At 49.4% G+C, this 27,917-nt stretch overlaps 1 protein-coding gene across 1 annotated transcript; it reads left to right on the top strand.

Annotated features, from left to right (window-relative positions):
• Positions 1 to 27,547, top strand: GABRD (gamma-aminobutyric acid type A receptor subunit delta). The gene is made up of 9 exons (XM_053281407.1): positions 1 to 732; positions 15,789 to 15,901; positions 16,825 to 16,892; positions 17,880 to 18,100; positions 19,148 to 19,230; positions 22,248 to 22,385; positions 23,555 to 23,710; positions 24,368 to 24,579; positions 25,536 to 27,547. The coding sequence occupies exons 1-9, from the start codon at positions 662 to 664 to the stop codon at positions 25,833 to 25,835; spliced, it is 1,362 nt and encodes a 453-aa protein (XP_053137382.1). The 5' UTR covers positions 1 to 661; the 3' UTR covers positions 25,836 to 27,547.
• Positions 27,548 to 27,917: the final 370 nt, after the last annotated feature.

Raw genomic sequence — 27,917 nt, 5'->3', positions numbered from 1 at the left:
AGGGCGGACTCTCTCTCTCTCTCTCTCCTTTTTTTAATCCGCGGTCTCCAATGAACATGTGTAAACGCACTTCCTCCTCCTCGTCCTCCTCCTCCTCTTCCAGCTGCTGCACTCTTGAGGACGCTGCAAATCTGTAATTTCCAGAGAGGGTTTATTTTCGGCCGCCACGGCCAGCTTGGTCCGGATTCTGCTTCCCTTCTTTCTCTCTCTCTCTCTCCTTCTCCCGTTAAGAAAAAGCCAAGGAAAAAGAGCACGGAAAGCTCTCTTGCTTCGGCGTGGCGCGCGAGAGAGGGTGGGGTGGCCAGCCAATCCAGTGGCGCAGGAGGAGAGCCGAGGTAACCCAGCGAGGCAGCCTCCGGGGTACGGAAAGCGAGGTAACGCGTTCTGCGGGGTAGATTTTTTTTTTGGGGGGGGGGGGGCGCTTGCTGCTAGCCCGGATCCCAGGCTGGAAGCCATGATGGGGGAAGCGGAGGTGTCGATCCACGGCGGGGCTGCGAGCTGAGCTTTTGGACTCGCAGCGGCAGCGAGGGGAGGACGCGTCTCTCTCCAGGATGGTGCCCTGCCGGCGCGCGAGAAGGACCTGCTGCTGCTGCTGCGACCACGCGGCGCGGATCTTGCCACCCGTCACCGTCTGAACGGCGCTCGTGGGGACTGGCTGGGGATGATGGAATTTCTCACCTGGGTCTTGCCTGCCTTCCTGCTTCTCTGCTCTCAGCAGCACACCTGTACCAGGTAAGGACTCACCTGGGGCTCTCTCGGAGAGGATCTCGCTCTCCCCCCCCCCGCGGGAGACGACCGCTCCAGAGTCAAAGTTTTATAGAGAGCTATATTGAAATGTATAAGGAAGAGATATAGGCTGCGAGATATCAAGAAGATGACAAGAGATAAATTCGATATGGGTTACAAGGAATAAAGTGTGTGTGTGTGTGTGTGTGTGTGTGTGTGTGTGTGTGTGTGTGAAGACATAGATTCCAAAATATAAGTAATATGGATTCCAAGCTATTCATATTGTGTACACAGAGAGAGAGATTTCAAGAGATAGTAAATATAGATTACAGGATACAAACTCTGTGTGTGCGTGTGTGCCTGTGCGTGTGTGTGGATTACAAGAGATAAAGAGAGATTCCAAGATATAAATATTGTGCGTATACACACACACAAGTATAGATTACAAAAAAAATAAGCTACAGATTGCCAAAATTTAATTGTGTGTGTGTGTGTGTGTGTGTAAATATAGAAAGAAGCTATAAATATATAAGACAGACAAATATCTCCACCCCAGCTTAGGGTGGGGGGAGAAACCCAAGGGAGCTCCAGGAAACTTACTCGCGAGTAGACGGGCATCGCTAGGGCGTGCTAACTTGGAAGGATTGGAAGGCTCTTTTTGGCCAGCGGGGAGCTGGGCTTGCTGTTGAGGAAACGGGTAGAGATTTGGGCTGCACGCTGATCCGGGATCAGCCCCCTTGAGCAGAGGAGGATTTACTCCCGAGTAAGCATGCCTAAGCCAAGCGACACATCGCAGCAGAGGTTGGTTCAACACCCCCGCCCACACACACGTAGGAAGACCCATATGGCGAACTTCGATGCGGTTGTTGCTGCTGCCCAAGTGCCCAAGACGAGACTCTGGCCTCTTCCAGTGCTGCGTGAAAGAGAGAATTTTCTCAGGTGCAGCTTCTCACCTCTACTGGCATTTCCTTTTTGCACAGGCAGCAGCGGAGGGAGGGGATTAGCCTGCCCCCCCCCGCCCCATTGCTGACTGGAAGGAAAGGCTTTTCAGAGAGAGAGAGAGAGAGAGAGAGAGAGAGAGAGAGAGAGAGAGAGAGAGAGAGAGTAGTGCAAAGAAGCAGTAAGAGCATTTCCCCATCATGGACTCCATTGTGTCTCTGTTTAAGATACAAAGGAATTTAACCACATCCCTTTTTCTTTCCTGTGGGACAACGTTGCCCCCCTCCCAAAATGCCTCCTCCCTCATCTGCCCCCCCCCCATATTCATTTTCTGGTGTCACTGAGAAAGATGCTAAAGGCACCACCCTGTCCAAAGCAGAGGAATCTCCTTCTGCTCGGTCCTGACTCCTTTGCGAGGCATCCTGAGGACATGGGAGTGAGGGGGGGGGAGGTTTCGCATCCATTTAAGCCCCGCAATGGCCTTTGGGGCCCAGTGCCTGAGTGGCCTGCCGGTGGTGGGCTACCTCTGAGCCCGTGCCAAGTGCTTCTGCCCCAGCTAAGGGACTCTTAAACTTGGCTCCCAACTTGCTGTTGGACTACAACTCCCATCATCCCCAGCCACCTTGGCCGGAGGCGTAAGATTGCCGGCAAGGGGCTTACAAAGTGGGGCTTCTCTTCCTGGCTGGCTGTGTGCCCCAGCACCTCTTTCGGCCCCATCCTGCCTGCCTGTCGGTCGCTGCATTCAATGGGGCATCGTCCCAAATCTGTCGACACCCTTTGCTACTCGCCTTGCCCCACTCTCTCAGAGGGGCTCACAATCAAGCGGCCCGTGAAAACCAGATAGAGGAGAAGCCCCCCAAGAAATCCTGATGTGATGGGAGAAAGCGAACTGGGTTTGGGAACTACAGAAACCGACCCAGCGGCATTGCACAGATGTCTCCAGAGAGCATAGGACCACATCTCTTCCATCCCTGGGGGCTTCTGCTTCTTCGTCCCTCTCTCCATGTCCTTGCTCATTTTGCATTTTGCAGAAAATAATGCAGAGTGTGTGTTTTTTGCTCAGCCTCAGCTTAGTTTCCCTTTGTCGGGGCAGGATTTGAACTCGCCACTCCCTGTTCCAAATGGAGGGAGCTGCCACAGTCAGACCCTCAGTCCATCTGGTTCACTAGCATCTCTGTACCCATGCTGCGTAACTTGAGCCCGCCAGCCGTTGTTTGACCACAGAGCGGTGTTGTCCAATATCTGCAGGAAGGCCAAAGTTGGGCAGCCCTGCTCTTCTCTGACTGGCAGCGGCTTCTCCAAGGTTTCCAGCAGGAGTCTATCTCGGACCTACCTGGAGACGCTGCCGAGGATTGAACCTGGGGATCTTCTGTAGGCAAAGTGGGTGCTGGGTGCACCTGACTAAACACAGGAAGCTGCCTACTGAGTCAGGCCTTTGGTCCATCTAGCTCAGTACTGTCTACACTGACTGGCAGCAGCTCTCCATGATTTCATATGGCGGCGGCGGGTGGGGTGTCTTTTCCAGCCCTACCTTGAAATTCTGGAGATTGAACCTGGGACCCGCTTCCGCATGCCCCATAGGAAGCTGCCTTCTACTGAGTCAGAGCTTTGGTCTATCTAACTCAGTACTGTCCGCTCTGACTGGCAGCCGCTCTCCAAGATTTCAGGCAGGAGTCTTTCCCAGCCCTACCGGGAGATGCTGCCAGGGAATGAACCCGGGACCTTTCTGCATACAAAGCAGATACTCTGCCTCTGAGTTGCAGCCCCATCTGCCCTAGGAAGCTGCTTCATACTGAGTCAGACCATTGATCCATCTAGCTCTGAATTGTTGGCACTGACTGGCAGCAGCTCTCCAAGGTTCCGGGCAGGAGTCTCTCCCGGTCCCACCTGGAGATGCTGCCAGGGATCGAACCTGGGCAGACGCTCTTCCACTGAGCTCTGGACCCCTCCCCTATGGCAAAAGGGGGTTCCCTAAGGGTCCCCAGATGTCATCGGGCTACAGCTCGCATAACCTCCACCCAAAATGAGCATCGCAGTGGATGATGGGGTTTGTAGTCCAACAACCTCCGGGGACCCGGGCTTGAGAACCCTTGCCCCAAGGGGAAGATCTTGCAGTGCTGACATCTAGTCACCCATCTAAATGAAAACCAAGGCAGACCCTGCTTAGGAGAGGGGACAATCCCAGCTGGCTGCCACTGGCTCAGCTCTGCTCCCCATCCGCTTCTCTGCCCCGAGTCTTTCTGCAGGGTGGTGGAATGATTGACGCGCCGAGTCGAGGATGCAGCTCTTGCAGCCGAAGAGAACCACGAAAGGATGCCCTACTTCAAATTACACCCACAGCACTGCATCCCTAGAGGGCTCAGCCGAGGGGCGGGGACGACTCGAAAGGCAGGTTCAAACGGAGCACAGAGCTTGCTCCCGAACCGGACGGCTTTTCTCGGTTTTTCCATTGCTTTTCCCAGGGGGATCCGGTGCAAAAGGAGGTCAGCTCCCTGCGTGCTTAAAGAACTCACCCTCTGCGCCACTTTCCTGGGAGCAAACATCCCTCAGGCTCTGCGGGGTTTGCATCTGAGTTAATGGAGGACTGGCAAAAGGAAGTACTTTTTCACAGGACGTATAAATCAGCCTATGGAATTCTCTGCCACAAGATGTGGTGACAGCGGACAGCCTGGATGGCTTTAGGAGGGGTTTAGATAAATTCATGGAGGAGAAGTCTATCAGTGGCTACTAGTCGGAGGGCTACAGGCCACCTCCAGCCTCGAGGCAAGATGTAGGGGAGTCACAGCAGGAGAGAGGGCATGCCCTCAACTCCTGCCTGTGGGCTCCCCAGAGGCATCTGGTGGGCCACTGTGTGAAACAGGATGCTGGACTAGATGGGCTTCCTTGGGCCTGATCCAGCAGGGCTGTTCTTACATTCTTATGTTCTTAAATAAGATCAGGCCCCCAGAGTAGGAATTTCAGAAATTTTTAGTAGGGTCAAGGTATTGCGTCCAAAAATAAGCTGTACATTGTCCATCGGTACTGCTATAAATGCTGATAGACCGCTTTTCAACAAAAGTTCTCAAAGCAGTTTACATAGATAGCTGTCTGGAAAGATAGATAAAGATGGTTAACACAGTCCATTGGAAGCTGCCATATACTGAGTCAGACCCTTGTCCATCTAGCTCACTATTGTCTACACTGACTGGCAGTGGCTTCTCCAAGGTTGCAGGCAGGAGTCTCTCCCCACCCTACCTGGCAATGCTGCCGAGGACCGAACCTGGGACCCTATTACTACTACTTTGAATATTTATATACCACTTTCCCAACAGAAATATAAATAAAGTTAAATATAAAGTAAATAAGTAAAATGGCTCCCTGTCCCCAAAGGGCTCACAGTCTAAAAAGAAACATCAGATAAACACCAGCAACAGCCCCTGGAGGGATGCTGTGCTGGGGACAGATAGGGCCAGTTGCTCTCCCCCTGCCCAATGAAGACTTTTAAAAGATGCCTCTTGGCTCAGTTAGCAGGGAACCCTCTGCATGCAAAAGAAGAGATGCTCTTCCACTTGAGCTATGGATGCCTTGATGAACAAAGGAAACTGCCTTGTACCGAGTCAGACCATTGGTCCATCGAGTTCAGGATTGCCTACACTGACTGGCAGCAGGCTCTGTGAGGTTGCAGGCAGGAGTCTCTCCCAGGCCTACCTGGAGATGCTGCCAGGGATTGAATCTGGGACCTTCTGCATGCAACGCAGATGCTCTGCCACTGAGTTATGGCCCCATCCGTGTCCCGAAAGGGCTCACAGTCGAAAAGGAATTACAAGATCAGACACCAGCCACTGGAGGGATGTTGTGCTGGGAATGGAGACAGGAACCATTGCTCTCCCCTTCCAAACATAAGAGCATCGCAACTCGGACCGGTGCCTCTTTCCTTAGTTACTCAGAGGTAACGGCTCGAGTGCCCTTCTCTGCGCTTGGCCACCCTTCGAGTAGGAGATTGCGCTCGCAACCAGTTTGCCGGCATCCTTTGGATGGGATGCAGATCTTCCGAATCCTTTGCAAGAACAAAATTTTCTCTTTCCCTAATGCCACTTGGGTTTTCTTCTAGCAAAAATCCGCCCCCCTCTCTCTCCCACACTCACACACACACAGAGCACACACAGCACACTCACATACTTTATATCTGCACATATTTGACTTTTTTTCTTTTTTGGTTGGTTGGTTGCATTTCTTCCGAAGCGGTTAACTAGGCAACCATGTTGTACCTATTCCTGCACCGAGAAGAGGTGGAGGCAGCAAATAGTCTGATTATGCAACAGAAATGCAGTGGGGGGGGGGATGTCAGAGCCTCTCTAAGCAAGATTGCTACCCCACCCCCCCGCTGAGTTCACAACAATGTGGAAAATCAGTGGGTGGGAAATTATATTTTCCCCCAATAGGCTGTTTGGGGGGGATTCTAGGCTGTAGAAGGGGGGTTAGATTCCGCCCCCCCCTCCATCAGTGTACTTTTGATGTGTTTTAAATGCGACATCTTGGAGGAAGTGGTATCCTTTAGCATCTGAGTTTACTTACTTTTAAACTGAGCATTTTGTTCTACTTATTTGGAAAACCTAATTGTCCATTTCCCTTTTTCTTTTCTTTTTCTTTTAATGACCTGGAGCAGGAGATGATGGGAAATGCAACCTAAGTTTCAGGACATGGAGGCCATTCACACAATCAAAAACTGTGTCCTACCCAGGTTTGGGAGCTGTGTGTGCTCCCAATTTTCAGTTGTGTGGAAGCAAGGGAGGAGGAAAAACTGGGTAGCTTTTCCTCCTCCCTTGCTTCCACACAACCCCTTCTCCCCAGCTCTTCCTCCTCTTTTCCTTCCACACAATCCCCTCTCCCCAGTTTTTCCTCTAAAAGGCTTCCACACAACCGAAAACTGGGAGCACACACGGTCCCCAAACCTGGGTAGGACACAGTTTTTGATGGTGCGGATGACTTCATGACCGCGAGTAGGTTGCTAAAAGTTCAAAAATAGCAGTTATCTGTGATACTCACACAATTGTTCGAACCTAGGTGTAATGTGGGTTACCAGCATTTGTGTGATTGTGTGAACCCAGGCCAAGGGGGGAATCTCGGGCCACAAACCGCCTTGCCAATGGGCTCTCACCATCAAATTGAAGTTGGTCGCCCACATTAAACCTAAATGCAGACAATTGTGTGAACCAGACCGTCACCATTCTGTCTTATGAATCGGTCCTCAGTTGGTAGCATCTCCAAGATAGGGTGGGTGGAGAGATACTCCTGCCTGCAGCCTTGCAGAAGCTGCTGCCAGTCTGTGCAGACAATGCTGAGCAAGATGGACCGAGGGTCTGACTCAGTATAAGACAGCCTCCTAGGTTCCCATGATTTCCCCACCCACCTCTGCCACCTACTACTGTGATGTCCCTTTCCCTCTCCTTTTAGGGAAACCTGGGGAAGATGCTGAAAGGCATCATCTCATACTGTACGGGAGGAGGCAATGATCAACCCCTCCTGTATCCTACCAAAGACAACCACAGGGCTCTGTGGGCGCCACGAGTCGACACTGACTCGACGGTACACTTTACTTTTACTTTAGTTTGCTGGCTATAGGCCAGGCTTGAGGCAGTGTGATGTGGCCAGGGGGGCACTCTCTAAAAGGACTCATGTGTGTGGGTATAAAGTTGGGGGACCATGAGCTGAGACAGGGTCACCTTGCTCCACACGCCCCCCCCAGGGGCAGCCCTGCCCCCAAATCCCAGTGGAAGTGGGGAGCCACAGCAGGAGAGAGGGCATGCCTTCAGATCTTGCCTGTGGGCTTCCCAGAGACGTCTGGTGGGCCACTGTGGGAAACAGGATGCTGGACTAGATGGGCTTCCTTGGGCCCGATCCAGCAGGGCTTCTTCTTAAGTTTGCAAGCAGTACGTGAAGGAGAACAAATCCACCCTTGGCTTTCCAGTCGGCTCCAAGCGTTCTTGAAGGGAACGTGCGTCTTATACACTGCATTAAAGAATTGCCTTCAGCTTTGCGTGACCGTACGGGCAGTGATCCCTGAGAAGGAGAATGCTGAAGACCGGCAATCCGTTTCCTTTTAATGCCTTTCTACGTGTATTTATTTGGAGTGCCTTTCTCCGGCTTTTCCGGAGCCTGCAGCAATCCCAAGAGTTTGCCAGAAAAGGGGAAATCCCAAACCCTATGACAGTGAGATAAACAATATTAAAAACCAGAATGCACAAGCAGGCAGGATAGAAATGTTTTAAATCTATACATAAATAAATAACAGATAAGCACAGCGTATCAGCCGTAAAAACAACAGTTAATAAAATGATTGACGCTGCCTTCGGGGTCGGGGGGGGTTTATATAAATAAAATAAATAAATAAATAAATAAATAAATAAATAAATAATAAATGATGATTGATTGATTGATTGAATTTATATACCACCTAGTATAAAAATCTCTAGATGGTGTACAGAATTAAAACATAAAATATAACACATTTAAAATCCATAAGATAAAAAATTAGATAAAAGCATGTTAAAAACACATTAATTTTTTTTTAAAAAAATATATGATTAATGTTATGATTAATGTTATGATTAAATTTGATGATTAATAATACATGTTTATACCCAATAGCTGAAAAAGCGAGATGGAATTCTTAGAAACCACGCAATGCAGGCAGCCAAAATGATGGGAAATAACGGGGGGAAAGGGGGAAACTCAAGAGGCGTCTTATCTTGGTGTGACAAATTGACTTATTCTTTTATTTTCAGTCCTGAGAATTCCGACATTCAGCCCTCCAGCGAATGCTGGCGTTTCATTCTTCCGTTAAATACAGAAACGTAATCTCTCCGTAATAAGCGACTGTACTTTTGTTTTGTTTTTAAAAAGAAATTAAACCAGGTCTGCTTGCAGGGAAGTGTCACGTACAACGATCAACCTTTTTGACCTTTAAGAACAAAGCTTTTTTTAAAAAAAAAGTGAATACACAGAGAGGGGACAGGCATTGGGATGGGTAAAACCAGCAGAGAGGAAGGGCTGGTAAGGTTACCGCGAATTAAGCCTAATGCTTTTTCAATTACATTTCAAAATATAGAACATATTTGCGGCGAGCTTCACTTAGAGTCAAGGATGGCAGATGGAAAGGATACATGGTTTGTGGCTTGGGATTATCCGAGAAGCCACGGCGCAGGGCAGAATCCGTGCAGTGCCCGTCGGCTGCCCTTGTGACAGCCCTTGCGAGGTGGTCTTTTAGGATGCTGCAATAGCATCCGGTGGGCCACTGTGTGAAACCAGAAGCTAGACTCGAGAGGCCACGGGCCTGTTCCAGAAGGGTTAGGGTCAGGGACTTATTTTATGATGTGTGTCTGTGTCACCTTAAGTGGCGCAGCGGGGAAATGCTTGACTCACAAGCAGAAGGTTGCCAGTTCAAATCCCCGCTGGGACTCTATTGGGCCGCAGCGATAGAGGAAGATGCTGAAAGGCATCATCTCATACTGCAGGGGAGGAGGCAATGGTCGACCCCTCCTGTATTCTACCAAAAGAAAACCACAGGGTACTGTGGGCACCAGGAGTCGAAATCGACTTGATGGCACACCTTTACCTTTTACCTGTGCGATCAGTGGCTAACTTTAGGTAGGGGAGGGCCGGTGAGAACTTTTGCTGGCTGCTAACTCTTGTGGGCTTATTTGCAAAGTGGGTTGAAGACAGAAGAACAGAGCAAGCGGCCTTCAACTGAGTCAGGCTACTGGTCCACCGAGCTCAGTAGTGTCTGCACTGACTGGCAGCAGCTCTCCAAGGCGTCAGGCAGGGGTCTTTCTCAGCCCTACCTGGAGATGCTGCTAGGGAGGGAACCTGGGACCTTCTGGATGCAGATACTTTCCCTCTGAGCTGCAGCCCCATCCCTTCAGGGGAATATCTTATGGCACTCACATGTAGTCTCCCATTCAGATGCAAACCAGGGTGGACCCTGCTCAGCAAAGGGGACAATTCACGCTTGCTCCCACAAGCCCAGCTCTCCTCCCAGCTCTGCCTTGGCAGAATTGAAAAGATCTTTGCCTGACGGCCGAAAAAACACAGAATAGGTTTCTGGTGAGACTTCCGGAGGACTTCCTTCCGGAGGCGAGGGGTACCCCCAATAAGGCACTCACCCCAACATATTTGACGGGGATGCCCAGAACAGAGCCTCCAGCAATCAAACGTGGGTCCCTGGATGTTGTCGGACTACAACTCCCATCAGCCTCAGCCTCCGGCCAATGATGGGAGTTGTGGTCCAACAACCCCCATCATCTCTAGCCACGATGGCCTAGGGCTGGCGATTACAAAACCCATCATGGGAAGTGACGGGGAATCTACAGCTCCCATCATCCCCAGCCACCATGGCCCAAGGCTGAGGATTATGGGGATTGTAGTCCAACCACATCATAAGAAGAACAGCCCTGCTGGATCAGGCCCAAGGAGGCCCATCTAGTCCAGCATCCTGTTTCACACAGTGGCCCACCAGATGCCTCCAAGAAGACCACAGGCAAGAGTTGAAGGCATGCCCTCTCTGCTGCTGTTGCTCCCCTGCAACTGGGATTCAGAGGCATCTTGCCTCTGAGGCTGGAGGTGGCCTGTAGCCCTCAGACCTAGTAGCCATTGATAGACCTGTCCACCATGAATTTATCTATAAGAATATCTGGGGATCAAGTCTGAGAATTACAACATTCTCAGGGTGACCAAGCCTGGCCAAAGGCTGCAGTTGATAGCAATTGCCGTCCACTAACACCTGTGGGCTCAAGTCTGAGAAGTAAAAGTAAAGGATGTCCTCGAATCGGTGTCGACTCGTGGCAACCACAGAGCCCTGTGGTTGTCTTTGGTGGAATCCAGGAGGGGTTGACCATGGCCATCTCCTGCGCAGTATGAGATGATGATGACTTTCAGCATCTCCCTATCTTGCTGCTGCCCGATATAGGCGTCTCCCAGAGCCTGGGGAACATACCAGCGGGGATTCGAACCGGCAACCCCTTCTATAAAATGCAGAATTGCTTACTGGTCCATCAGCTCGGCCAGCAAACTGCCATTCTAGGCCAAGCTCTGAGAATTTCACCCTGATTAGAAAGCAGAGCGGGGATTACGTGTACTCTGGAGCGTTGGGGTTTTGTACTTCTTCCTCCCTTTTTTAAAAAAACAACAACAACCTGGAAACAGGTGGATGGAGACGCTTAGGGAAATCTAAAATGCCTAGGATTTACATTTCATAATCCACTCGGAGGTTAACCCGCTTTACTTGATTCAGCAGTTCTGCTCATGAAAAAGGTGGCATGTAAGAACAGGTTATGCGTTTGTAAACATCCAAGGGTTTTACAGCAGCATGTAATGAGGCAGCGGAGTGGGGGGGGGGGGGGGGACGACGTTTAATCTCCAGCTAGCCTGCACCTCAAGATAAACGGGGAAGAAAGTTGACAGCAAAGCTTGTCAGGAAAGGACTTGACAATCTCTTTCTCTCCCGCGGAAGTCTTGCAGATGGCCTTATGGCTGTTGCCCAACCCATTCCTTTGGTAGGCAGATGGCCGGTTAATAGTCTAGAATGGCCACTTGCACGGGAGGGAGCGGTCAGGAGATGGTCTCCTGATTGCTGGGCATCTCTCTGTGCTTTTGAATGCCATACTCATGCCAGCTTGGGGAGATGACACAGCAACTTTGCTGGATCAGACGTAAAGCCTATTATACCTAGCCCAGCAACCTGTTTCACACCATGGCCCACCAGATGCCTCCAAGAAGCCCACAGACAAGGAGTGAGGGCATGCCTTCTCTCCTGCTGTTGCTCCCCTGCAACTGGTATTCTGAGGCATTCTGCCTCCCAGCCTGGAGGTCGCTCCTAGCCAGCAGCACTAGTAGCCATGGATGGGCCCACCCTCCAGTAATTTGTTTAAGGCCCTTTTAAAGCCATCCAAGCTGGTGGCCATCACCACATCCCATGGCAGAGAGTTCCATAGATACATTATGCACTTGTGAAAAAAGTAGTGAGGTAGAAGGAGTAAAGTGAGTAAGAAACAAAAAAAAGAAGTTACAAGTTCTGAAAGAAACAGAGGACCAAAATATAGCAGAGATCTATTATGGGATATCCTAGGGTTGCCACCCTTCTAGGATAATGCTGATTCTGCACCTTCCTTTCCCAGGAAACCTTGCCATACATAAGCCCCGTCCCGTCTATAAGAACATAGGAAGCTGCCATATACTGAGTCAGACCACAGGTCCATCTAGCTCATTTTTGTCTACACAGACTGGCAGTGGCTTCTCTGAGGTTGCAGGCAGGGGTCTCTCTCCGTCTCAGCCCTGTCTTGGAGATGCTGCCAGGGAGGAAACTTGGAAGCTTCTGTATGCCAGCATGCAGGTACTCTTCCCAGAGCAGCCCCATCCCCTGAGGATAATATCTTGCTCACTTGGAGTCTCCCATTCAAATGCAAACCAGGGCAGGCCCTGCTTAGCAAAGGGGGCAATGCATGCTTGCTACCACAAGACCAGCTCATGTAGTATAATTGTACCTCCACCAGCATCTTGGTTTATAAGCCCCCTTGGGAGCTTGTGTCGGCGGAAAAGTGGGACACAAATATAAATAATAAATGCAGTTACGATGAGATCATAATATATTTTGGGGATGGGGAATAGAAATAGCACCTGCTTTGCATGCAGAAGGCCCCAGCTTCAATCTCTGGCAGCACCTCCAGGTAGGGCTAGGAAAAAAATTCCTATGGGAAATCCAGGAGAATGCTGCCAGCCAGTGCAGACAACATTGAGCCCAATGGACCAGTGGTCTGACTCAGTTTCAGGCAGCGTCATTTGCACGTGGGAGAAGCTGTAGCTCAGTGGCAGAGCATCTGCTCTGCGTGCAGAAGGTCCCAGGGTTGGACCCTGGCAGCATCTCCGGGTAGGGCTGGGAAGGACCCCTGCTTGAAACCTTGGAGAGCTGCTGCCAGTCAGTGCAGGCAATACTAGAGGGACTGACTCAGTATAAGGCAGCTTCCTATTTAACACTACTCCTATCCCCACAGCTGCAGACATTTACATATCCCTTGTCAACAAACATTCTCAAAGCCGTTTACATAGAAAATAATAAATAAGGAAATAAGATGGTTAAGGTTTGTTGGTTTGTTTGATTGATTTCTATACCGCCCATCCGAAAATGGCTCCGGGCGGTTTACATTAAAACAAAGCTAGAATAAATTCACTATTAAAATCAAAAACTGTAAAAACAAAATAAAACCGTTATTAAAACCGTTTGTAAAAACCCTGGAAAACCAGGCTGAACCTTTACGGCTTAAAAACAGTTGAAAACCCCTGGAAGGCCTGGCCAAACTGAGAGGTCTTGAGAGCTCTCCGGAAGGCCAATAATGAACTCAGATTACAGATTTCTGCCAGGAGCGCATTCCACAGCCCGGGAGCAGCTACAGAGAAGGCCCTTCTCTGAGTCGCCATCAGACATACCGGTGGTAACTGGAGACGGACCTCCTCAGATGACCTTAACCTGCGGTGGGGATCGTGCAGAACAAGTCGCTCTCTAATAAGCCTTTTTATACGGGAAATAAATGTCAGAGCGAGTAGGGAGGCAGGGCATGATGCTTTTTCTTCCTTTCCCTCTTCATTTGCTCCCCGCCTCGTCCCCCTCCCGCTGCGGCTGATGATAGCTGTTCTTCGTACAATGCCTCTAATAGAGATCTGATCGAGCGATTGAGTCACAGTGAGTCATCCAACTTGGGACTCATTTTTTCACTGAAGCGTGCCAGAGGTGTTAAGCAAGAGGAGGTTTGCGGAATGGGGGCTGGTTTGGTTTCGTTTTTTTCGTTTTGGCTCTGCTCGGAGAAGGACCTCCACGCTTCTTAATGGGTGGGCCGATCCATGTGGCATAAACCAGTCCTTTGAAAACCACGGGGCTCTAACGGTCACAAGCAGAACTTTGGAATGGGCTCGGAAAAGAACCGGGGGAGCCAAATTCCCTCCCGCTGGGTGATTTTTAACGCAGGGCTTTAAAAGACCGTTCGTTCGGTGTGTGTTCACATGTCAGTCAAATCTACCCCGAAGTCCCTGCAGGGTATCAGGGAGCACTTCGGGTTTCTAATCCTGTGTTAGAGTGTAGCCCTATTTGTATCCAGTGGTTTTAAAAAAATAAATCCACTTTTTGTGTCGGGTTTCTTGCAGTAAACCCGCAGTAAAGTGTGATATCTGGGAAAGCTCCCGGGACTTATTGGCATATGGCTTCGTGCTGCAGGGTAAATGTTGAGTGAAGGCACTTCGAATTACACTCACGGGATTGAGGGAAGCAAAACCCTCTGCTCTCGGGGTTTTGTTTTGGTGCAAGTTCACATCACATGCTTCCATGTTTTCCTTCGAGCCAATGGGGGGCGGGGGGAGAGAGAGATTTCTAAAGAGCTCTCTCTGCATTTCTAAAGAGAGTATCCCTCTTATCATGCTAATGATTCTACGGCAACTGAGCAACAGAGGTCCGCTGGGGTATGTGAGGCTGCCAAGGCACTCCCTTACCCTCGGCCAGGGCACCCTTTTGCCCCACCTTCACCCAGCTGGCCAACGAAGCGCCCGCCCGCTGGGATGCGACGTGCACCCCTCTCCTCCCCAGCTAGCACTGACTGGGCTGGAGAAAAGCCCCCTAGGATTTCAAATTGCATGCACAAAGTCTGCATGCCCCTCAAGCCACGCCCCCTGCATCTGACATCAGTCGGGGGTGTGGCCAATAACTGGGGGTGGGGCCTGTCAGCCCCTGCAGACCTCCTCCAGTCAGCGGATCATGGACTCGCTGACGGGGAACTCCTTTCCCAATCAGCGATTCCACAAATCACTGACTGAGGGAGGTCTTCAGGGGCTGACAGGCTCCGCCCCTGGTATTGGCCACACCCCCTGTGACTGACATCAGGCGCAGGGGCCGTCACCGCTGCCCTGGAGGACCCTGGGTTGGAAATGACTGGTCTATGCCATCAGATCCCGAAAGCAGTCAAACTGCAGCGTTCTGCGCGAGCATTCTGCGGGAACGTTCTGCGCGAGCATTCTGCGGGAACGCTCTGCGAGAGCATCGCAAAAGGACCTCTGTGTCGAGCAGTTAGGTACCTCTCCCTAGTTTTCATTCATGTAGTTTTATGATTATTTTATTTTATTATTACAAAGAATAAGAAAATAGATCCCTGCCCCAAGGGGCTTATAATAAAAATAATTTTAAAAAGAGCTAATGGAATGTTACTGTTGGGTAATGGGGCGTTCCCACCATTACAGTTGTTCTGTCTTTTGACAACTCTGCTAATACTAAGCATTAGTGTCTTTGCTAGTCAGAACTTACATCCAGCTTTCCCCAAAGCATTCTGCCTCTTCCATGCACATGCACGCACATATGCACACGCAGGCTAAAGCATGATCGCCCCAAGGGTCAATACAATCCCCCACCTTTTCGTTCTGGAGAACTAGATCATTACCCTATATGCAAATCCTGGCTCAGATATATCTAAAAAGAGACGCTGGAAATCTCGTATTGCACTTCTTTTTGGGTCAATGTCACACAGGGAAAAAATATATGTATATATGAAAGTTACATAAGTCCCAGGGCGGGAGATGTTTATGGGATATTAGACTACAGCCTTTCATCAATATTTAACAAGATTTCTCTTCAGCTACCCGCAATATTTCTTTTTACAGGCTGTGCTCATTTCAGAGCCTGATGGGAACCCTCTGCACCAGATTTGCGGGCGTCTCCAATCTCATCCTAGTCTTCTGTTGTATGAAACTCTAGAGTATTACCCGTAGCTGGTTTGGGAATCTAATATCAAGTACTTCCTTGGTTCAAGGGATAAATTTTAATCATTGACTCGGTGATTGGTCACTTTCTCGCAGAGAGAGAGATCGGGAGAGAGAGAGAGGGGATGTGTGCCTCTTATTTGGCTAATCGGACCAACTTTTTAAAATCCCGCTAATTTCCTTCACAGTACACTAAATTGGTCGTTTTGCTTAATTCCAGCTAGCCACCGGAGAGCAATTTCTAAACATCCCACAAAACCCTAATCTCCTTAATGGCAAACAGTTCTTTTCAAGCATCTAATAGCATGTTTCCACTCAGGTTTCCCTGATGTTTCCTTTCTCTTTCTTTTATACAGAGCTATGAACGACATTGGCGATTACATCGGGTCCAACGTAGAAATCTCTTGGCTGCCCAATTTGGATGACTTGATAAAAGGATACGGACGCAATTTCAGGCCTGGGATTGGAGGTGAGAATCGGGCCCATCCCACAAGCAGGAAATAAGCTAAGACAAGGGTTCACCCGATGTTGCTGGACTACAACTCCCATAATCCCCAGCCACAATAAGTTACAGCAGGGAGTGTTAGGAGCTGTAGTTCAGCAACATCTGGAGGACCACCGCTTGGGTACCCCTGAGCTAGGATTTGATCCTAGTTTGCAAACCCTGGTTTTGTAAGGAGTGCTCAAAGCATGGTTTTCTGTTTTAGATATAATGGTGTGTCTCCTTTCTTGTGTCACCTTGAGTGGCACAGTGGGGAAATGCTTGACTAACAAGCAGGAGGTTGCTGGTTCGAATCCCTCCCGGTACTATATCGGGCAGCAGCGATATAGGAAGATGCTGAAAGGCATCATCCCATACTATGTGGGAGGAGGCAATGGTCAACCCCTCCTTTATTCAGCCAAAGACAACCCCAGGGCTCTGTGGTCGCCAGGAGTCGAAATTGACTTGACGGCACACTTTACCTTTACCTCCTCTCTTGTACAAAAGGGAGTCACTTTTCCCTCTAAGGCGTGCGCATGTGCACACGCTCACGTTTTCTGATGTCTGCTCAGTTAATTTTAGATCCCACTCAGGTTGAATCAGGAAGGCCCCAATCTCAACGCACATGCGCACACACTGCCTTGATTCTGCCGCCCAGAACAAAACTCATTCCGCTCACAGTTGGAAAAAATTGGAGAGAACCCTGCAAGGCGTCCTCTTCTAAAACAAGGTCCCACTCCAATTAAAAAACCCCCATAGAAATCATGCTCTTATGTGAAAAACCAAATGCAGATTTGATTGCTCAAGCTAAGGTGACTCTAATGGGACAAAGCCTGTAATCGCACGAGTGCAGAAGTGGACAAGGTTGCCTCCATTTTAATTCCTCTTTGCCTCCTTCTTTAATAATCCAGGCCCTCCTGTTAACGTTGCTCTGGCCATTGAGGTAGCCAGTATTGACCACATCTCCGAGGCCAACATGGTAAGTTGGCATTGAAAGCAAATAGGTTGCAATGTCTAAATGCCAGTCATTTTGCCAAGGGAGAAAATAGAGGGGGGTGTTTGTGTTTGTGTGTTGATTAACGTCAGAAATATAATAGGCAAGGCATTTTGGCGTAGCAGTTGGAGTGCTGGATTAGGACTGGGGGGACCCGAGTTCAAATCCCCGTTCAGCCATGAACCTCATGGGACGATTCTGAGCCAGTCACTTCTCTCTCAGCCTAACCCACCTCACTGAGTTGTCGTGAGGATAAATATAACCATGTGTACCACTCCTCGGAAGAAGAGCAGGATGTAGATGTAGTTCTTATTTATGTTCTTATGAAAAGGCCTGGGGAGAGTGTATTATTGGGGAGAGCATTCCAAGATGAGGGGCCCCAGCGGAGAAGGCCCCGTTACATATCGCCACCTACCTCGCGTCACCCACAAGGACCCTCCTCTGTAGGACCTTGAAGAAGACCTTAATAATGGGGCAAGCTCACCTGGGTGGAGGTGTCCTTCAAGCAATCTGGTCCCGAGCCAGTCAGGGTCTTAAAGATCGAAATTGGCACCAAGAATGGGGCTGAGAAATGGACCTGGAGTGGTTGCAACTGTTTTCTGATTGATGAGACATGTTCTCTGTGTGTGCCATAATTATATCGACAGATAGGAGTTCTCCAAATTGAAGCTACGCCACTACGCCTCGGGCATCTCTGAGTCAGTGAACCTTTGCTCCCAAGTTCCCTCCCTGGCAGCATCTCCAAGTTAGGGCTGAGAGAGACTTCTGCCTGCAACCTTGGAGAAGCCGCTGCCAGCCTGGGTAGACAGTACTGAGCGAGACGGACCAAGGGTCTGACTCGGTATATGGCAGCTTCCTAGGATCCTATGAGACATCTCCAGTACCCCCTAATACTGATTCTCAGAGGCTAGGGTTCACCTTCTCAGTTTTGGAGCTCATCTCCCTTTCCGTCTTGGCGACGCTTGCTCCTAGGAATACACAATGACCGTCTTCCTGCATCAAAGCTGGCGGGACGACCGGCTGTCCTACAATCACACGAAAGAGACTCTGGGCTTAGACAGCCGCTTCGTGGACAAACTCTGGCTACCGGACACCTTCATCGTCAACGCCAAGTCTGCCTGGTTTCATGACGTCACCGTGGAGAACAAGCTCATCCGGCTGCAGCCCAACGGGGTCATTCTCTACAGCATCAGGTGAAGCGATAACTGGTCCTGATGGTGGGAGGCGTTTACAGGGCACCCATCGGCAGCTTCCAAGGAGTCACCTGACGATGTCCCAGCAGGTGCCTGAGTCATGGAGGGCTGAATATTCTTGAGTGGGCATATGGTTGAGTGGGCGGAGTCATAGAGGGGCTGGATATGTCGAGTGGGCGGGGAAGCCACCTGGTCAGTTCAACGCAGATGTTCCCAACCTGTGGCACTCCAGATGTTGCAGAACTACCTCCCATCACCCCCATGGTAATAAATTGTCTCCTGCTAAATAAACAGAGAGGCACCTTTTCAAAGTCGTGATTCTCTTTACTGAGCAGGGGGAGAGCAACTGGCCCTTTCCATCCCCAGCACAACATCCCTCCAGTGGCTATGGCTGGTGTCTACCTCGAGGACTGAAGTCTACCTTGTGGCTGATGTCTACCTTGGGCTGTTGGGGACAGGGACCCATCTCCCTCCCTCCCTCCCTCCCTCCCTCCCTCCTTTCTTTCTTTCTTTCTTTCTTTCTTTCTTTCTTTCTTTCTTTCTTTCTTTCTTTCTTTCTTTCTTTCTTTCTTTCTTCCATCCATCCCTCTTTCTCTTCCTTCCCTCCCTCTTTCTCTTCCCCTTCTTCCTTCCTTCCCTCCCTCCCTCCCTCCCTCCCTCCCTCCCTCCCTCCCTCTCTCTTTCTTTCTTACTTTGATCTGCTTTGGGAACTTTTGTTGAAAAGCAGTATATAAATATTTGTCATATTTGTATTTGTATTCGTAGTTCTGCAACATCTGGAGTACCACCAGTTGAGAACCCTGGTCTAGCAGAATAGAGAGATGAAAACCTGGAAAACAAACTGGGAAAAATTGAAAGAACAACCATTTTTTCCAAGAAAAAAATGAGAACCCCCACCATTTCCCTGTTGTTGTTTTTCTTCCCTCCCCCGCACCCCGGCCTTCACATCTCTAAAGCAGAAGAGTTAGTTTGAATCCGGAGGCTCATTCAAGCTGTGTGATCATGGCCAACTAGGCTGATATCTAATGATGGCTTAATTTTGGGTAGGGTTACCTCAACAGTGGCTTGTGACATGGACCTGACCAAATATCCCATGGATGAGCAAGAATGCACGCTGGACTTGGAAAGCTGTGAGTTGAACGCAGAGATATGGATATCTATATATTTTTAAAAGCTCTCAAAGATTTGGCTGGGGGAGAGAGAATTATCTTTACTTATGGTGGCCATGCATATCCTGCCATGCAGATCTGTTATGGAAACAATGGCCGCACTCGCCCTCAACGTGGAACCGCGGGTCTAATGGACCCGCAGTTTATTTATTGTTCGATTTCTATGCCACTTTTCATTAAAATAATCTCAAAGCGGTTTGCAATAGAATTAAAACAATGCATAATAAAAATACGAAGGTGCAGGTGATCTCAAAGCAGTTTGCATCATCATCATCATCATCATCATCATCATCAATAATTCGATTTCTATACCGCCCTTCCAAAAATGGCTCAGGGCGGTTCACACAGAGAAATAACAAATAAATAAGATAAACAAAATGGCTCCCTGTCCCCAAAGGGCTCACATTCTAAAAAGAAACATAAGACACACACCAGCAACAGTCACTGGAGATCCTGTGCTGGGGTGGATAGGGCCAGTTACTCTCCCTCTGCTAAATAAAGAGAATCACCACGGTAAAAGGTGCCTCTTTGCCCAGTTAGCAGGGGAATGAAAACAATGCATCATTAAAATATGAAGGTACAGATAATATAAATATAAAAATAATTTCTCTGTTGAAAAATTCAACAGCCCATTAAAAAACAATACGTCACACCAAGCAGCAGCAGCGGTGAAAAGAATGCTTCCATTCAAATGGCTGGGTGAAGATCTACGCCTTTAATTTTCCCCTAAAAACTATCATGGAGACTGAGGAGCAGATGCCACAGCATCCCAAAGCCTGGGGGCAATGACTGAGAAGGCCCTCTCCCGCATGCTCGACAACCGAGCCGCTTGCACCAAATTTGGACACAACGAAAAGCTAGGAGCCTGCAAGCCAGCAAGACTGCTGAGAGGAGGGGGAATTGGCTGTGTGAGCTTCCTTCTTGCATGAAGGACAGCCCGCACAGCCAATCATGGCCAGAGGGAGGGAGGAGCTTCCTCCCTCAACTCCGGGCACAGGGAACACAGCCCGCGTTCCAAATTCAGACATAGCGCAGGCTGCATTTAACCTCGGGTTGGGATGACAAAACTCACTACAACCCGAGGGTTCAATTTGGAGTTCCAAAAAGAAAACCTCGGATCGGTTGTCTGGAGGAACCGGAGTTCGTCCTGCGTTTGGACGTGCAGGTTTGGCCACCTCTGGCCCCTTAAACTCCGGTTTTGCGTTACGTGTGCGTGCGGCCAACATGTTGAGAAATACTAGGAGTCAGACGGTATCACATATTTGACAATTCATAGAGAAGGGGAAACTGCCTTCTTCTGCACAGGGACTAGTACAGAGGACCTTCTACTTCTTCTGTGGGCTGGCACCTCTGCTCTTGGGAGGCTGAAAGGGAGCGAGCTGGTCTGGTGGTGGCAAGCATGACCTGTCCCTTTGCTAAGCAGTGTCTGCCCTGGTTGCATATGAATGGGAGACTACATGCATGAGCACTGTAAGATATTCCCCTTAGGGGATGGAGCCGCTCTAGGAAGAGCATCTGCATGCATGCAATCTGGAGGCTCCAAGTTCCCTCCCTGGCAGCATCTCCAAGATAGGGCTGAGAGCGATTCCTGCCTGCAACCTTGGAGAAGTTGCTGCCAGTCTGGGTAGACAATACTCAGTTAGGCAGTAAGCTTCCTAAGCTCCTATGTTCCTCTTTTGGCCCCATCCTTTGGAGGAAGGAGCCCGGAACCCTGGACTAGATCTTCAGCCGCCAGGAACCGGCCATTTCTGCCGAGTAATAAATAGATTCATATCTTGCTTATCAGTCAGGTCGGGCTGCAAAACGGGGTACGAGTCAATAATACACTTTCAAAACGCCGATCACACGGCCGCAAAGCTTCTGATTCAGGCAACTTCAGCCTTCCTGCAGATGTTGGACTACAGCCCCCATAATTCTTTACTCTTGGCCACTGTCGTTGGCGGTGATGGGAGTTGTAGTCGAAAAGCTGCTAGAGGTCCAATTTGTGCAACCCTGACTTAGAGAAGGTCTGGAGGACAACATGAATAGGAAACCACCGGTCTGCCCACCTGCTCAGCTGGTTGTATAAATTGTGAACGGTCTGGAAAAGTTTCAAAGGGCCTTGTCTCCTCCTCCTCCTCCTCCCCCCTCCGATTTCATTTTTAGCACTGGCTGCCTTCTTGGCAATTAAGCACAACACATTTTTATCACGTCAGATATAGCAATCTGCAGTTTTTTACTTATGTAATCAGCAAACTCCGAGGCGGTCAACAATGAGACGACAATTCACGCCACCGGCAGGTTTTGCGGAGGGCTGGGTTTTTAAAATTAATTTGAGGGTTTCGATTCCGGAGCAATAAACAGAAAGAGCAATATAGGCTCTTTCACTTTCACTTCTTAAAAAAACAAAAACGTGAGGGCACTTTAAATATTTTTCTTTCTTTTTAGAAAATGGACAACCGAGTTGTGTATTTCCTAGCTGGTGTGTGTTTATGTGTGTGGTGTGTAGCAAATTCTGTGGAAATGCCATGGGTGTGGTACAGAATTCCCTGTAACAAGGATTCCCAGATGGTGCTGACTACAACTCCCATAATCCACAGCCAAAGGCCATTGCAGCTGGGGAGGATGGGAGTTGTAATCAACAATAGCTGGGAATCCCTGTTAAAGGGACCACTGGTGTGTTGCTGGGTGCAGAATTCAACTTCCTGAGAATCCTAGCCTTTGTTTTCTCTTTGATTGGGTTTGGGGTCCTTGTGGTTACCAAAATCGTCTTGCAGAAATCTAAGTTGCAGTTTTTGGTTTGCAAACAGTGGCCTGTTCTTATGTTCTTGTGTGTCTGTGGCAATTGGGATCTTTGGGTCGGGATGCCTGAAAGAGAACGGGAAGGCTAGCTGTGGGACCAGAAAGGGAAACTGGCCGCGGTTTTTGAGTCGCATCCTGAGCTTGTCCATCTTTTATCTCTCCCCGTATCCCTGTATTTATTCAGTTTCTTTCGACAGATGGCTACTCCTCAGAGGACATTGTCTACCAATGGTCAGAAAACCAGGATCAGATCCACGGTTTGGATAAGCTGCAGCTTGCTCAGTTCACCATCACCAGCTTCCGGTTCGCAACTGAAGTGATGAACTTCAAATCCGGTAAACAAAGCAGATGGTCCTCATGGTAGAGACGGTTCTGAATGTTACTTCTAGGGAAAGGGGAAATGACAACCCCTGCTAACTGGGCAATGAGGGACCTTTTAAAAGTGATGACTCTTTTCTGTTTAGCGGGGGAGAGCCACTGGCCCTGTCCGTCCCCAGCACAGCAGCCCTCCGATGGCTGTTGGTGGTGTCTGTCTTATATAAGACTGTGAGCCCTTTGGGGATAGGGAGCCATCTTTTTTTGCTTCTTATTTTTTTATTAGATTTTACAATAACTTTTACATTTTAATTACATTCATTTCCTAACTCTACACATAAATAAATATTGACTTACAGCTCAATCTGCACAGTTCACAATAACTATGCATATAAGCCATTGCTATAATAGCTCAAAATATACAAACTGCATTCAATACTACTCAATTTTACCCAACCCAACCTGCTGCTACGTATTACTATATTTCAAACCCTGCTGAAAAGTCCATATTGGGAAAATAATTCTTTAAATAAAGGGGGGGGGGGAAAGGTTCCCAATCTTCTTTAAAACATTCGAGATTATCTTCTCTTATAAATGTTGTGAGCTTTGCCATCTCTGCATATTCCAAATTTTTTATCAGCCAGTCTTCTTTCGAGGGCATTTTAGTGTCTTTCTGCTTTTGTGCATAAATTATCGTGGCCGCTGTGGCTGCATACATAAAAAATGTTAAATTTCTTCTAGGAAGCTCTCCTTCTGTTATCGGGATAGGGAGCCATCTTTATTTATTTATTTATTTGTTAGTTAGTTAGTTAGTTAGTTAGTTCATTATCTCCCTATGCAAACAGTTTTGGAAACTTTTCTTGAAAAGCAGAATATAAATACTTGTTGTAGTAATTTGTTGTCGTTGGCAACCACAAACAGGCAGGACAGCTGCTAGGATTGGTGTTCATGGGTGTCCAGAGGGGGTTGGCAAGAGGGGAAAGTTGCCCCCCTGGATTGAGCCAGTTCCCATTAAATTCAACGGGGCATTCAACCCTCCAGGGCTGGCCAGGATATCCAGGAATCAGCATCCGTCACAGAATCTTCAGCATCTGTCTCGGAATCTTCAGCATCTGTCGCAGAATGTTCAGCCTCCGTATCGCAGAATCTAGATTTGTATGCACTTTTTCTCTCTCTCTCTTCCACCCAGCTGGTCAGTTTCCCCGGCTGAGCCTCCACTTCCAGCTGCGGAGGAATCGAGGGGTCTACATCATCCAGTCTTATGTGCCTTCCATCCTCTTGGTAGCCATGTCCTGGGTTTCGTTCTGGATAAGCCAATCAGCTGTGCCTGCCCGGGTCTCCTTAGGTAAAAGCAGATGCTGCTCTTCCTGGGGAATTCTTCCAGAGGGTGCTAAAGCCATGGAGTTATCTGCAGGGGTGGGATAAGCTCATAAGAAGAGCCTAGCTGGATCAGGCCCAAGACCTATCTAGTCCAGCATCCTGTTTCCCATCGTGGTCCACCAGATGCCTTTGGGAAGCCCACAAGTGGGAGATGAAGGCACACACCCCATTCTTTCGCTAGATCAGGGTTTCCCCGATGTTGCTGGACTACCACTCCCATCATCCCCCACCACAGGGCTGGGGATGATGGGAGTTGTAGTCCAACAGCTTTGAGGGGACCCAAGGTTAAGAAACCCTCACCTAGAGGATGGCCGGACCTGGAGGTAGCCTATAGCCATCACGACAAGTAGCCATTGATTGCACTTTGAAAGCATAATTATTTCCCTGGCTTCCTTTCCCTTCCTTTATCTTCTCCCTTGTGTTTGTTTTCTGGACTGGAAGCCCCTTGGGGCAGGGACCTCCCCTCTGATTACTGTATCTAAAAACAAACAAACAAACAAAGCACCAAATACATAGATGAGGCAGTGGAAATAAATATCATTTCTTTACTTAGGAAATGTAAGCAATTTAAATTGTTTAAATAAGATTGCCACGGCCGTGTCTTTTGGGATGCTTCTTCCAGGGATAACGACAGTCCTCACCATGACGACCCTGATGGTGAGTGCCCGTTCTTCGCTCCCACGGGCTTCGGCCATCAAAGCCCTGGATGTGTACTTCTGGATCTGCTACGTCTTTGTCTTCGCGGCGCTGGTGGAATATGCCTTTGCCCACTTCAACGCGGACTACATGAAAAAGCAGAAAGACAAGCTGAAGACCAGCAGGCAGACGGCAGAGGTCAGTTTCTGGTCCACCCCGCTGTTGGGTTGAGGGAGTAGTCAAGTCAACCAAAGGGCTACCAACCCTTACGTATTATCACCACTGCCAGGGATGGGGCTATAGCTCAGTAGGAAAGCATCTGCTTTGCATGCAGAAGGTTCGGTCCCTGGCAGCATCTCCAGGTAGGGCTGGGAGAGACCCCTGCCTGAAACTGCGGAGAACCGCTGCCAGTCAGTGTAGACAGTACTGAGCTAGATGCACCAGTGATCTGACTCAGTAGATGGCAGCCACCTAAAGCAAAGTGAAGTGTGCCGTCGACTCCTGGCGCCCACAGAGCCCTGTGGTTGTCTTTGGTAGGATACAGGAAGGGTTTACTGTTGCCATCTCCCACACAGTATGAGATGATGCCTTTCAGCATCTTCCTGTATCGCTGCTGCCTAATATAGGGGGAAACATACCAGCAGGGATTCGAACTGGCAACCTCTGGCTAAGTAGTCAAATCATTTCCCCACTGCGCCGTTAGGTGGCTTGGGAGGCAGCTACCTATGTTCCCATAAATCATCTCTTAGGGAGGAGAAGCTGGTCTTGTGGTAGCAAACATGAATTGTCCCCTTAGCTAAGCAGGGTCCACCCTGGTTTGCATTTGAATGGGAGACTATATGTGAGCCCTGAAAGAAATTCCCCTAAGGGGATGATGGAGCCGCTCTGGGAAGAGCATCTAGGTTCCAAGTCCCCTCCCTGGCAGCATCTCCAAGAGAGGGCTGGGAGAGAGACTCCTGCCTGCAACCTTGGAGAAGCCGCTGCCAGCCTGTGAAGACAATACTGAGCCAGATAGACCATTGGTCAATCAGAGAATGAAGACACTTAAGCCGTTTAAAGTTAATTTTAAAGAAAAGCCTGAGAAAACAGGTGTGCCTTCAGGGCCTTATTAAGTCGACCAGCTTCCCAGGTGGGCTCTCTCTTCCCCTTTGCAGGTCAACGTGAAGAACGCCATTGTCATGTTCTCCTTGTCCATCGCTGGCGTCAACCAGGAACTGGCCGTCTCGAACCGGCAACACCGAGCCCCCAAAAACCTGCCCGGGTCGTTCGGCTCCGTGGAAGTAGAAACCGGGGAGACGAAGAAACCGCAGGAAGCCAAGCCGGAGAAGAAAAGCGGCCTGAAATCCCTCTTCAAACCCATCGACGCAGACACCATTGATATCTATGCCAGGGCCGTCTTCCCAGCAGCCTTTGCGGCGGTCAACGTCATTTACTGGGTTGCTTACACCATGTGAGGACCCCAAAGGGGGGCAAACGGTGTCACAGATCACCAAGGAGCTCTGGGCCAAAGTACATTTTCTAGAGCCAGGGAGGATTTCGCTCAGACAAAAGACACCACACTGCTCCCCGCTCGGTTCTCCTTAACGTGGGCAAGGACCAGTCCAAGACCGCTGTCTTCCCCAGCTGGCATGGGAATGCCACGGAGACGTCGCCACCAAACCCTGCACGACACATTGGCCTTTTGCCGACTTCATTCCGAGCGCCGGCTTCCAGGAACCCGCCCCCGTAGACAGGGTCTCGAACCATCGTGGTACAGCCATCGCAGAAGTGGGCACATCTGGCACGGACCTAGGAGAAGGTGGTGTGTCAAGGTCAAATGAGAGATGACGAGGAATAGGCCACCAGGTTTCCATCTGTTTCTTTAAATCACAGCCATTGTAGGGCCTTTAGCACTGGGTCATTACTAAGACCCCATGGCAGCAGGGGGAAGTTCATCCTTTCCTCCTCCGTTGCCGTTTTCCAGGCAAAAAATCACCTCCAGATCTGCACAGATATGGTTTTTCTTCCCGGGCAAATCACTGCTTCGGTGGGAGGGTGAATGGGCACAGATTTATCTATTTCTTCCTGGGCAAATAGCAATGTTGGAGCGAGAGATAACACAGGAGAGATGTTAACATAGGGGACATTATGCCCACCACTCCCTGGTTCCAGTCTGCTGCTATTCTGAACAACAGTTTAAAAGACGGCTGAAATGCGATGATGCATTTCTGGGTGCGTGCCGTTGGCGCCTCAGAGGGGTGTCAGGGCAGAGCGGCTTTGAATGTTGGTTATTTTTATTGGCTGAAACGTTGGGTAGGAATGCACTGGGGAAAAAGAAATGAAGCTTTGAGGACGATGATTGGGGTTTTCAGCGTCGGGGTCGTCTGGCCCCAAGAGGTACCTGCTGGAATGGTTGTCACTGGTTGGATGAGTGAAAATCCCAGCCATCTAGCAGTCCGTTTATTCAGGGTTCTGGTCATGTCCCTTTCATCGGCAGCACTGCAGTTCTGTTCTCTTGATTTCACAGGTTTGTACCCTGGATCCCAACCAGAGTTCCTCCAGATCAGGGTTTCTTAACTTTGGGCCCCCAGTCATGGTTGGACTACAACTCCCAGAATCCCCAGCCACAAAGGCCATGTCTGGGGATTCTGGGAGTTGTAGTCCAACGACGACTGGGGGCCCAAGGTTAAGAAACCCTGCTCCAGATGTTCCTGGACTACAATTCCCAGAATCCCCAGCTACAATGTATTATGGCTGGAGATGCGGGCAGTTGTAGTTTGGCAACATCTGGAGGAATCCAGGTTGGGATCCACTGCTCTATCGCAAGGCTGCCCAGATGCAGGACTACAACTCCCATCATCCCCCGCTGCCACGGGGGTGATGGGAGTTGTAGTCCGGCAACAGCTGGAGCACTGAAGTGTGCAGCCCTGCTCTGTACTGAAGTAAGGAGTTACCTGTTCCCCCACATTTTGGGGGCCGAAGGTGATGGGTGGGGGGAGAGAGGAAGCCGGCCCATCTCTCTTCCTCTGCAGTGCTTGAGTTGTAAATTTGGTTAGCAACGCTGGTTTATGGTTTGTTTGTTTTTTAAAAAAAATAAATGTATCATTTTATCTTGGATAAAAGTATTTAAAACACGTTTGGATGATCTTCTTTTAGTACCGCATGCAATAAAGCCGACTTCACAGGGCTTTGGTGATTTTTAATCTATCTGTTTGGAAACCTCGGCTGCTTCACGGTAGCTGGTTCAGCTCTTTTTTTTCTACACCGCTTTTCAGCAAAAGTGCGCAGAGCGGTATCCATAGAAAAAGAAATAAGGTGGTTCCCTGTTCCAAAAGGGCCATAATCTTAAAATAAACACAAGGTAGATGCCAGCCACTGAAGGGATACTGGCTTGGGGCTGGGTGGGGCCAGTTGCTCTCCCCCTGCTAAATACAAGAGAATCGCCACTCGTAAAGGTGCCTCTATGCCCAGTGAGCAAGGGTGATTCCCACACTGTGTGCCACGAGGGGGGGGGGTCTGACCCTGGTTCTCTGTCTTCCAGGTGCTTACAGTCCAAA

The sequence above is a fragment of the Hemicordylus capensis genome, chromosome 16 (assembly GCF_027244095.1).
Source record: "Hemicordylus capensis ecotype Gifberg chromosome 16, rHemCap1.1.pri, whole genome shotgun sequence".
Taxonomy (NCBI): Eukaryota; Metazoa; Chordata; class Lepidosauria; order Squamata; family Cordylidae; genus Hemicordylus; species Hemicordylus capensis.
This window is presented reverse-complemented; position numbering and strand designations above follow the sequence as displayed.